Source organism: Natator depressus, chromosome 4, assembly GCF_965152275.1.
Source record: "Natator depressus isolate rNatDep1 chromosome 4, rNatDep2.hap1, whole genome shotgun sequence".
Classification (NCBI taxonomy): domain Eukaryota; kingdom Metazoa; phylum Chordata; order Testudines; family Cheloniidae; genus Natator; species Natator depressus.
In genome coordinates, this window is record NC_134237.1 from 11,997,026 (window position 1) to 12,009,204 (window position 12,179).

Consider the following 12,179-nt stretch of genomic DNA (forward strand, 5'->3'; position numbering starts at 1 on the left):
ATACGTTAGGGAGAAGGATATCATACGTCAGCACCTTGACAGTAAAATAGTAATAAAAACGGAGACTACCGTATAATGTCACAGCCTGCAGCTGATAAAACACTTCCTGTAAGCCAAAGGAGACTTAATTTTATATCCTTTATATCCTTGGAAATATTGAGAATGTGACATCTATAGCACATGGGCCTGTCAAGTGGGGTGGGGTGTGTTGCTGGTGACTATGCATCTGGGATTGAAAAGAAACTCCACTGCAATCTGAATGGGAATTAAGAAGAGCTGATAAAAACCATATTGTTCTCTAGCATGGGTACTGCACATTCTGAAAACTCATGTAACTAGAAACTTCAGAAAGGAGAAAAGCCAATTAAAAGGGCACAACTTTGAAACCTGTCCACTTGCACCCCACTAGCCAGAGCATTGTGAAGATAGATAAATATCGTAATCCCCCAGATGGAGTAAGAATCGTACAGAAAATAGTCATCAGCTGTCTTTGTTTGAGAGAGATTGTTTAGTCTGAGTCTGGGGGTGCTCATTAATGGATCTAGGGCCAAATTTACAAAGGTATTTAGGCACGTAAGCAGGTGAGGTAGCTAAATCCCATTGAAAGTCAATGGAAGGTAGGCGCCTAAGTCTCTTACCTTTGTAAATCAGACCTTTAGTGTTTTAGCTTGAATAATAAGATCTGAAAAAGACTCTTCCCCTCATGCTTTGTATTTAATCAATTGATTAAAAATAAGAGATTAATTTTTCACTTGAAACTCCTTTTAAAGTCACTGTGTAATGAGCTCTCTCTAAACATTGTTACAATTGATCAGTTTCTTCAAGACCCCACAGAGGTATTTTCTTTTGGCTAAGAAACAGATTACTTTCCTATTTCCTTATTCCTTCTTCTTGTTTAGAGGCTATGGGGGGCTCTGTTCAGCAGGCAAAAATATGTGCAGGCAGTACGATCCCAGTGAGTACTGCTGGGGCAGACTAGCATAATTCAACCATGTCCCTGAGGATGCAGGGCTCAGGCATTGTGGGGCCACAGCGCAGAGTCTGTATCAGTCTCTTCCTTAATATCATTCACTTGGATCACGCATCCCAAGCATTTTGCTAAGGCCAAACTTGCCAAGTTGTAAATAAAGCCCATATAATTCATATGAATAACTCACTGCCCCCTGTTATCGTGCTGTGTTTGCCTTTTGTCTTGTGGTTTCTATGTCCCATGCTGAGCTGTCATGTACTTATACAGGATAAATTATACAGGACAAACACTGAGGGGTTGCTTTACCATAATGCACAATATGCTGCTGGAGAACATAGTGGAATAAATTACACAAATACAAATAACAACTTTATTCTTGCCTGAGATATTGTAACTTGGACGGTGTGTCAAAAACGAAAAGCACCTGTGTTAATGGGAATTATTATTTGTTATCAGCAACTAGTTTATTTTAATGTACAGCTTCTTGTAACTCTGCCTGTGCACTTTTTATTAAGGTGCTTATTTTTTGGCTAAAACCATTCAGCAGTCAAGAATACTTAGTATTAAATATCTCAAAGCTAGAACTGTCAATTCCTTAAGCCAATAAATGCAGCTGCAGTATTTGAAAAGTTTCATTGCCAAGCCTTAAAAAATGGGAAATTTGAGCCAAAAGGTTTAGGCTTGTAAAGGGTAGGCCACATTTCAATAAAGTCTGGACCAGTTTATGGTTTTGGGTCAAAACCAAGTAAATTAAATGATTGTGTGGTTTCCACCCAAAACCAAGCACAAGTTACAGTTTTAGCTGAGTTTCACATTGCGTTTTCAGTTCGCTTGAAGATGTAGTGTAACCTTTGGCACTGGGTAGATGGCAGTACAAGGTATTAGGTATTATTATATTAATGTAACTGGAGTACAAGCCTTCTGACTGATTAGAAATTATACAATTTACTTTATTGTTTTAAGCTTAATACAAAAAGGTATTTTTTGTAACTCTGGTCTCTCTCAATGGTTTGCAATGTATCCAGTGCATTATATGTTTGAAAAAATTCTAATGAGTTTTATGTAGAATGGCCTATGGAATTCAGCCTAGTAACTGTTGAGTAGTTATTTATGAATACAGAGTATGAAAATGTTGACATATTAAAATATGAATAACTCAGTGACCTTGCTGAGATGTAAAAGCTCATCAATGTACAGGTCATATGGAAAATGGCTGGGAACATATCAGGTCTGGTCCCGCAACACCTACATGCACACAGTTCTTAATTTAGCAAAGCACTTTAGCATTTGCTTAACTTTAAGTAAGTGCTTAAATCCATTGGCTTTCATTGTTTAACCAAATCAGGCCTAAGTAGAGGGGAGTTTTGCATGTACATAAAAGCTGCAAAATTGGTCCCATTGGAATGTAAGTGGCTAGATTTAAGGTACTTTAAATCTAATGGGTCTGTTTTCAGATAAAATAATCCCATTCCAGTGGATAAATTGAGCGTAAAAGTTAGTCCTTACAAAGGTTATCATGGAGGAAAACAGGCTCATATCCAATTATCCTTATTACATTTAAAGTAATGCCTCAATTAAGGGGAAAACTAGCCTATCTACATGGACCTTGGTCACCCTCTCATTGTGCATATTGTTCCAAGTGACAAATTTATCTTCCATTTGGTGCTGCAAGATCACGAGCAGATACAACGTTGCAGCCCATGTTTTCATTCTTGTTGGGCTGATGTGAGAAAAAGGCTGTAGAAATACAGCCCCTCAGAATGACCCTATCAAGTTACACTCCTGTATGTTGGGGCATATGTATCATTTTCAGAAATCACAGTACTTAGCTTTAATGTGCTGTTCCTGCTTGGCAATGAGCCTTTAAAAATATACTTACTTTTATGTCTGTTTTATTTCTACTCTGTCAAACTCGTCAATGCATGAAATACAAATGAAAAGTAAAAGAGGTAAGTGTTCTAAAAAAACAAGACTAAGATATACGGCGAAGACTTCAAAAATATAAGAAACCAGAAAAGAAAAAAATTGGCTGTGATTCAGTAAAGAAGTGAAACACACGCTTTAATTTTAAGAGTAAGTGCCACTGACTGATGAGATTGAAAGGCAAGTACATCCTTTAAGTGTGGTGTTGTCTGATTGAATCCCTTCCCCTTTCCTTCGTCTGTATGTTGTGTATATGTAGGTTGTAAGTTATTCAGGGCAAAGACCTGTCTTCCCAGGTTTGTAGAGTGTCTAACACTTTTGGGCATTATAAAAATACCTATGAAGCCTGGCATGGGCCTGGATAGATTTTCTGCAGTGTCTCCATGACCTGAACTATTAAAGAAACAAAATTACCAGTTTGTAATGGTACCAGCCGTTTGCAAACATGGCAACGATTTTGTAGAAAATTGTTTGAGTGATTGTCCAATGTGATGAATCAACTGGCAGGACAAGGGAAGAGTTTATTTAAAGCTTTATTCATCACTGAATGAAAGGCAGCAATGAGAGATGAAAGTAAGAGCAGAATTGCCTTTGTTTCTTTGAATCAGAGGACTATGACAGTAACAACTAATAAGAAAGCAAGCAAATACAGTAAACAGGGCAGAGATTAACTTTATCTCCATCTTCTTCACAGATGAGCTATGAAAAATGAGAAAAGAGTTACTTACAGTGGTAAACAAGAAAGTGACTTTCTATTTTTGGTAGTGATAAATCACTTTAAATGAGCCACATTAAATCTGAACGTCTAGGTATATCTGTTTGCAAACCTTTGTGAGGAAGGATCTTCTTTTAGAGATATTTGTCTTTTGGTATTTGATGGCATCACATACCCTCTGTTCATTTATATGGATAAACAGGAATGCCAAAACAGCCCCTGTTACAAGTTACAGCAACCTCAGGGAGGTTTCCAGGGAGCCACTCTGCTGCAGGGGTTTGCCAGAGTGTAGCACATTCCAACTCTGCATCCAACATATCCTTCATCTGCCTTTATACCAGCCTTTTGCTCTACATCTGTTCAGGATGCCTAACAAGACAGTCTTCAGGTGCCTTAAGGCAGCTTTCTAGTTCCCCTTGTGCTGTTATAGCATCATGTGCATTAGCAAGTTCAAGTAGTGAATGTCTGTACTGTACTTTCAACAAAGTGCTATTAAAATGCTAAGTTAATCTCTGATGATGATTATTATGCAGTGACACACAGGGTATTTAACGGGGCTAAGGGGCTGGCCCTTACACACTATGAATCAATGGAATCTACAGTTACATTAGCTTAGCTAAAAATTATAAAGGCTTTCAATTCTTATGCTGCACAGAATAAACCTGGAACAAGAAGAAGCCCTACCTCCATGATACCGGGGCCTTGTCTAAACATAGAAGTTGTACCAATTTAATTTAAATCGTTTTTCTACTCAATTTAGTTAAACTGATGCAAAACACTGTGTGGACACTCTTAATTTGGATCTGAGTAGCTTACTTCAGCTCATTTTCCCTGTCCCTAATCATTCTGAGCTAAATTGATGTAAGCCAGGTGTCTATCAGTTTAAAGAGTGTCCACATGGCCTTTTGCACCAACTGAATTAAATTGATTCTAAAAAGCACACCTTTAGTTCAACCGATGCAATGTTGTGTCTAGACTGGGCTTAGTGTTCCACAGCTGGCCAGATGCATTATGGGGAGTTTATACCTATCTTTGAGGCAGGTAGCATAGGTCACTGCAGGAGACTAGATAGCGGATTAATTATTAGGGGTAGAGCCTCACTTGGTGTGAATTGTCACAGCTCCACTGACTTCCACAGAGCTATGGCAAATTACAGCAGCGGAGAATCTGCTCCTTAGTCTCTTCCACCACGGCAATTCATAAGTTCCAAAGCACCCTTCATGGAAATTGGGAATAGACAGTCTCACTATTAAAATACTGTTACTCCTTTATGTAATTCAGAACATATTTCCCACTGCGGTTACCTGTGGTGTTTTATTGTGCCACCAAAGCCTGACTTTTTGCTATCAGTTTTGGACCCTAGGAGAGAAAGACAGAGATTTATCGGTGTGAGAATCCTGGAAGAGAATGTATATTTAGACAGACAATATAAGCAACCTAGCTTTAGGAGCATTTCCTGTCATTTAGAAACATACAGTTGTACGTGCTGTGTATACATAAAGTTACAACATTATCTCCAAGAAATTTCACACAATCCCCATATTCACTTGGATCAACTCTGAAATACTTCAGTCGAACCCAAAAGGAAAAGAAAATCTCACTGTATTTAACACAGTTAAGGCTGCTACTCCTGAACTGAGATTTTTACTGAAAGATGCTGCAGTTCTTAGAAAAGTATTTAAAGTACAGTTCTGCTCGGAAACGGGACTGGAAACAGTGGCCCCTTCTACCTCTGTAGATCTGCTTGTTGTGTGGATTCAGAGTCTCAATGTCTTCTTTTTATTGACAGAAATGAGTGTTTACTGCATTTTACCCCTTAGAGCCTTGCGGAGCAGCTACAGCTTTGAGGGAGAGAGTTGGGTTCCATTCTGGCTCAAGCAGTGGAAAGGGGACTGGTAACTAAATTCCAGCTATGGAATATCCAAAAAAAGGGGAGAGGGCACTCTAAGAAAAAGATGCACAGAAATAGGGTGGGGAGGAGAGAGAAGCAAAAGGAGGTGGTTGTGTGATTTAACAGTGAAATGAATCTCAACCAATATGGAAAAGAATAAGGAGACAGGGAGAGAAATGGAGCTAGGTGAAAGAAATTGAGAAATTCAATCACTAAAAATCTAGGAAACAACTGCTTTCACCTAACTTTGAGAATATACCACTCCTCCCTTTCTCAGAGCTGGGCTTGAGGAGAGATATTTAAATTAGAAATTACCCTTCAGGAGAAACTGTTAGATTTGAGAACCTGCCCTCAGGACTACATCAGTGAAGTGTCCTTCAGGCCCTTGACACTATTAATACAGGGTGTGTTCTGTAAGTGTAAACTTCTGAACATGAGCAAAAGGTTAATACTAGATGTATCTTAGGCAAACTTACATTCTTTGGCATTTTGGAGTTTATATATTTAGATGCGGGCAATATGGTTCCTTCTTTAAAAACCTGAATGGAACCATTCTGGCTAGCCGTAGTCGTTTTTAAAAAGCAGATAGTTACACCTCCCAGGCCTGCCTTCCTTTTTGATTAAAGATACATGAAAAAAAGGGAGCTACCTCTTCTGTAAAGCACGCCTCGTGGTCTTCTGCTTTGCAGCACTTTTCTCTCATGCCCAGAAAATATGTAATGATGGTCTTCAGTTGTTCTTCTGTAATGGTGGGCTTATATTTGATGACCCTGATGAGCAGCCTGAAAGGAGAACAAACCACAGCAATGCCTACTTAGCTTAAAGATATATAGCACATGAATTGCCACCAAAGAACTTCTATGCCCTCAAATCTACAAATCCTTATTTCAAAGTTACGTTATCACCTCCTTTCCTTTGTGTAGTTTCACTGGGCCTGGTCGCTGCCCCATGGACGAACAGGCAGGTAGGTGGAAATCTCTGCACCATTCCTCAGTACAAAGTAGTAACCTTTGCTTGCAAGGTTGATTGGCCCTGAGCGTGTATGCAATCGTGAAAATGGTTTTTGTAGCCACCTGTAACTTTAGCGACTCCAAGGAAGAGAAGGGCCCCTCCCCGCACCAGGACCTCAGAGTTCTGCCTGTTTGGGTGTATGACACGAATAGTTTCGGGGGAGGGCAGACCAGCAGCCTGACTGACATGCTAGACCAACTAGCTACAGGCACCAGATGGCGCCCCTATGGGTGGCATGGTCCATATGTGTGCACTGTCCCCACACAAACACAGCTCTTGGGGAAGAAAGTTAGTTGCCAAGGTGTCCGTTTCCAGCAACAGGATGAGCTGCAGCTCCTTAGTTGCTCTCTGTGGGAAGAAGAGATGGCACACTAAGACCCCAGGTCTCACTAGTTCTAAGGTGTGTCACAGAGCCACTGAGAAGAGAGAAATATTTGGGTTCTTCCACTTTTGGGGGCCAGGGGATGGCTCAGTGGTGCTCATTGGAAGTTGGGAGAGCCAGGTTTAGTTGCCTGTTCTGCTGTTGATTTCCTGTGTGACCTTGGGCAAGTCACTTAGCCTCCAAAATGCCATGTATAGACAATGCCAGACGGAGAGTGGGAGCAAGCCTCCTAGCCCAAGTCGACAGACGGGGTTAGCAGGGCTCACACTAGCGCTCTATAAATAGCTGTATAGAGAGTGCTTTGAAGTTGCAGCTTGGGCTCTGAAGACTAGGGAGTAGGTGGGCTTCAGAGCCCGAACTCCAGGCCAAGCCACAACTACCAAGAATTGTCTATTCAGCTATGCTTAGAGCAGTAGGGCAAGCCTGGCTCGGAGGCTTGTTCCAAAATGCTGTGTAGACATACCCTCTGTGCCTCAGTTCCCCCTGTGTAAAATGGGAATAATACTGCTCCACCTCACATGTGTCTTGGGCTAGAGACCTCAGAGATTGTGAGATGTTAAGATACTACACTTACAGGGCCATATAAGCACCATAAACAGCCCTATTTATAAAGTTGGTTGTCTTAATGTTAGTGTCCTAAATCCATATTTTGGTAGATAAATGCCCATTTTAGGAACTTATGTGCTGATTTAGGGGTCCAGATATGAACATTTAGAGCCCTAACATTTCAAAATGTAGTTAAAATTAGGTCACTCAGTTTTTGAGTGCTCATCTTGAGACCTCTTAAAGGGGCTAGATTTTCAGAACATGCTGAACCCCCTTCTTCTGAGAAAAATCAGACCTCTTTCCAGCCTCTCGTGTTAGGCACCCAAAAATAAAACTATGGTCAGCTTTAATATTTTACACCGGAGGGATAAAATTTTCAGTAGCACCTATGTGATTTAGGAGCCTGAGTCCCACTGGTTTTACCCGTGGTGCCTAAATAGCAATGTAGACACCTAAATTTGAAAATTAGTTGCTTACAATAGAAGGCAGACAAGGAAACGAAGACCAAACAAAAAATTGAACAACACTTCAGGAAGCAGGGGTGGAAATATAGAGAATTGGTGAGGAGAAGAAATAAGTAAATATTTCGGGAAGAACAAGTTTTTAACAAGGGATGTGAAGGAGGAAGAGGAAACAGAAGGTGCTAGAGAGAAAGCTGGGTAGACAAGAAGAGGGTGAATAGTAGCAGGATGGTGATACAGAAGCTGGGGCAAATAGAATAAACAGGCATATCTTACTCCTGCTTCTTTTTCTGTAGCTCTGTCTCTTGAGTTGCACACAAGTCTTCATGGAAGGTGAACAGATCAGGAGTCAATGGTATGGGCACATACTTCTCATCGATTCCCAAGTTGCTAATGCACACCCTTCTGAGAGCATAGGAGTTACTACAGCACTTACAGACATTAGGGTTTATAGACTTGGCATAGTGTCGTCTACATATTTGGCCAAAAATAAGGTCAACCTGTATGGAGAGAGAGAAATGTTTTTTACATTGGCATTTTAAAAAAAATAACAGACACATGCTATCCTTGGTAATTTCATGAGGGTTTCAACCTTATAAATGAAAACCTTTATAATTTAAAGCAAATTCCTTCAAAGAGCACCAGCTCACATTCCTATTGAAAGCTGACACATCAACACAAAATGGGGCCAGATTTTCAAACAGTGGCCTCCATGCCTATGCAATTTTATGCGCTGTCATCTGTGCACACAAATTATGGAATTTACACGTGCACTTGATTTGTTTGCACCAACAGGGATTTTCAGGTGTATGTACATGTGACACTGCAAAAAACTGCATATGCTAAAGTACACGTGCAGGCCAGTTTGTGGCCCTTTTAATAATTTGGCCCATGAGATAGATGTATCAGTGATGGAAGAATGATATAAAGTTAATCATCCCAAGGGAGCAATGTCATAGCCAGGCCATATCTGCTCACAGCCTGGTTCTGCTCCCAAGATATGCAGGAGACAGGTGCTACTGACTGCAGTGGGAACAGGATCAGAATTCCAGGAGGTGTAACTAATGCCCTGACTCAGCAAAAGACATGCTTCACTGTAGCCTGACAGTTTTGTTTGCAAAACGATAGGCCAGATCCTCAGCTGGTGTGAATCAACATAAATCGATTGACTTCAATGGTAATATGCCTGTTTACACCACCTCACGATCTGTCCCTACACCGCAAGGCCAAGTCAGTGACCAGTTGTGCATTTTGCTACCTCATGGGGGTTCTGAGTTAGAGCTTCTCTCTAGAGCTTCTGGGCAGTGGGAGATTGGGAATAGTGGGGAGACAGCAAGATTGCCAGGAACAAGCGGGACTGAGATAAGGAAAGAAACATACTCACGTATCCCTCAGCACAAGGAAATATTTTGTCCTCACTTAGATGGCAGCACATGGCACCAACTGCTGCCATTTCCTTGGTGAAGTGGAGCAGCTCTTTGGATGACAGCTGAGGCATCTTCTTGGTGTAACGGACAAGGAGCCTGAAACAACAACCTCTCAATTACCGGTGGTTCAGCAGGTTAGTAATTGATGAGCCAACTCCTCAGTAGGTGGAACTCCAACCATTCATGCTAGCTGAGGGTCTAGCCCAATGTTTTAAAAGCTAGTTGGTTTCCATTTACAGGGGTGTAAGCAATAAGAATCAGGTCCTTTGTGCTTGCCTGAGAGTTCTCTCACTCACGGCCCAGTTTCTTCTGTTACATCAGGTATTGGAATAAAAATGAAGGTGATGTCACAAATTCAACATAATGGGCCTGATTCTGAAACTTGACAAATACCACCACTCTACCATTGCCTTCAATGGGACTCAAGGGACCTCATCTGTTTGCAAGACTGAGCCCTATGTGACTTCATGGGAGGCTGCCATAGGGCAGAAGATTGGCTGGAAAAGAACCCACTCTTCTTCATATATAATGTTATCATTAGCAAGTATGGCAAGACAAACACTGACTACGGAGTGAAAGGTGAACAGGTTGAGAGTCAAGCCAGGTTTGCTGGGACATTTCTCCTGTTCCAAAGGCGTTTTTAAAAGCAGATGTATTGATTTGAGAGGGACCAGACAGAGAGCGCAGCATATCCTGTACTTCTCTTCGGAGAAGATGGGCCCAGTTCAGCAAGGCACTTAAGAAGATGCCTAACGCTAAGCACACGCATCGTACGAGTGACTTCATTCAGAGTACTCCCATGCTTGAAGACCGGTTTCAGAGTGGTAGGCATGTTAGTCTGTATCAGCAGAAAGAATGAGGAGTCCTTGTGGCACCTTAAAGACTAACAAATTTATTTGAGCATAAGCTTTTGTGGGCTAAAACCCACTTCATCGGATGCATGCAATGGAAAATACAGTAGGAAGATATATATATACACAGAGAACATGAGAAAATGGGTGTTGCCATACCCACTATAACAAGAGTGTTCAGTTAAGGTGAGCTAGAAGAGTACCCAGAAGTCACCTACTACAGGACAGGCCCAACAAAGAAAGTAACAGAACGCCACTAGCCGTCACTTTCAGCCACCAACTAAAACCTCTCCAGTGCATCATCAAGGATCTACAACCTATCCTGAAGGACAATCCTTCACTCTCACAGCTCTTGGGAGACAGGCCAGTCCTTGCTTACAGACAGTCCCCCAACCTGAAGTAAATACTCACCAGCAACCACACAGCACACAACAAAAACACTAACCCAGGAACCTATCCTTGCAACAAAACCTGTTGCCAACTCTGTCCACATATCTATTCAGGGGACGCCATCATAGGACCTAATCACATCAGCCACACTATCAGAGGCTCGTTCACCTGCACATCTATCAATGTGATATGTGCCCCCCTGCCATGTACATTGGCCAAACCAGACAGTCTATACATAAAAGAATAAATGGACACAAATCAGACGTCAAGAATTATAACATTCAAAAACCAGTCGGAGAACACTTTAATCTCCCTGGTCACTCGATTACAGACCTAAAAGTGGCAATACTTCAACAAAAAAACTTCAAAAACAGACTCCAACGAGAAACTGCTGAATTGGAATTAATTTGCAAACTGGACACCATTAAATTAGGCTTGAATAAAGACTGGGAGTGGATGGGTCATTACACAAAGTAAAACTATTTCCCCATGCTTATTTCCCCTACTGTTAATCACACTTCTTGTCAACTGTTTGAAATGGGCCATCCTGATTATCACTACAAAAGATTTTTGTTTTGTTTTTTTCTCTCCTGCTGATAATAGCTCACCTTAAGTGATCACTCTCGCTGTAGTGGGTATGGCAACCCCCATTTTTTCATGTTCTCTGTGTGTGTGTGTATATATATCTATACATCTCTATATATCTTCCTACTGTATTTTCCACTACATGCATCTCATGAAGTGGGTTTTAGCCCATGAAAGCTTATGCTCAAATAAATTTGTTAGTCTCTAAGGTGCTACAAGGACTCCTCCGTCTTTTTCCTATGCTTAAAGGTAGTCCTGTGCTTAAGAACCATGCTGAATTAGGGCCAACAGCAGCAGCGTTGTAGGTTTGTCCATGCTCCCTGTGCCCTAATGTTCGTCAACCCTGACATGGTGGGACTGTAACCTGGGATGAGGTGGTGGTTCAGTCTATCCAAGCTTTGGTCCCTCTCCTCCACAGCTAGATTTTTTGTTAATACATACTAGTGGGGCATATTACAGCACGCAGAGAGAGAACAGGAGCCTATGAGAAAGGGCAAAGCAACTCACTTTGAGCCATACTAAGGCTTTTAAGTCAGAGCTCAGGGTTCAGAATTCAGCCAGACTGAAACTGCACATCTCAGTGATCAGCAAACCTGACCTGTATTATACACAGGAGACCAGGCAGTTTAACAATGTATTTATTACCTTCCCACTTTATGAGTGGAAATATGGACCTAATTCATGAGATAGAATGTTACCTTGACAAAACCTAAAGTTGTTTACACCAGACCTGAGGCTGGTGTAAATCAGCATAGCTCTACTGATATCAGTGGATCCACGCTGATTTACACCAGCTCAGGATATGGCCCCCTGTTATTTAAAACTGGTAAACAAGGGTTGGATGCTCATTAGGAAACTAAAAAAACAAAACCCAAAACATACGCGTTTTGGAGGAAGTATTCTCCCACTGTCTTGTAGAGGTTGCAGTTTGTTGCTAGCACTTCCTGGCTTTCCTGGACTTGTTTTTTGAGAATTTCTTCCTGAAAAACAGTGTAACTATATTGTTAAAGCGGTTATTGTGCAATGC

The 12,179-nt window shown here is 41.3% G+C and overlaps 2 protein-coding genes and 1 long non-coding RNA gene across 5 annotated transcripts in view; 2 read left to right on the forward strand and 1 right to left on the reverse strand.

Moving 5' to 3' along the window:
* The window catches only part of RASSF6 (Ras association domain family member 6), a 37,982-nt gene extending 33,858 nt beyond the window's left edge, over positions 1 to 4,124 (forward strand). For all 3 annotated transcript variants that reach the window (XM_074950402.1, XM_074950403.1, XM_074950404.1), the window contains one exon: positions 1 to 4,124. In XM_074950402.1, the coding sequence (XP_074806503.1) occupies positions 1 to 76 (76 nt within the window). In that variant the 3' untranslated portion in view covers positions 77 to 4,124.
* The window catches only part of LOC141986169 (alpha-fetoprotein-like), a 24,519-nt gene continuing 15,805 nt past the window's right edge, over positions 3,466 to 12,179 (reverse strand). Inside the window, exons 10-15 of the mRNA XM_074950401.1 lie at positions 12,035 to 12,132; positions 9,284 to 9,422; positions 8,176 to 8,399; positions 6,149 to 6,281; positions 4,913 to 4,967; positions 3,466 to 3,592 (exon numbers count right to left, since the gene is read on the reverse strand). Of these exons, the coding sequence (XP_074806502.1) occupies positions 4,923 to 4,967; positions 6,149 to 6,281; positions 8,176 to 8,399; positions 9,284 to 9,422; positions 12,035 to 12,132 (639 nt within the window). The 3' untranslated portion in view covers positions 3,466 to 3,592; positions 4,913 to 4,922. The remainder of the gene's footprint in view (positions 3,593 to 4,912; positions 4,968 to 6,148; positions 6,282 to 8,175; positions 8,400 to 9,283; positions 9,423 to 12,034; positions 12,133 to 12,179) is intronic.
* LOC141986172 (uncharacterized) overlaps positions 6,423 to 12,179 on the forward strand; it is an 8,801-nt gene continuing 3,044 nt past the window's right edge. Inside the window, exons 1-2 of the long non-coding RNA XR_012639219.1 lie at positions 6,423 to 6,463; positions 9,323 to 9,460. This is a non-coding gene — a long non-coding RNA (uncharacterized LOC141986172). The remainder of the gene's footprint in view (positions 6,464 to 9,322; positions 9,461 to 12,179) is intronic.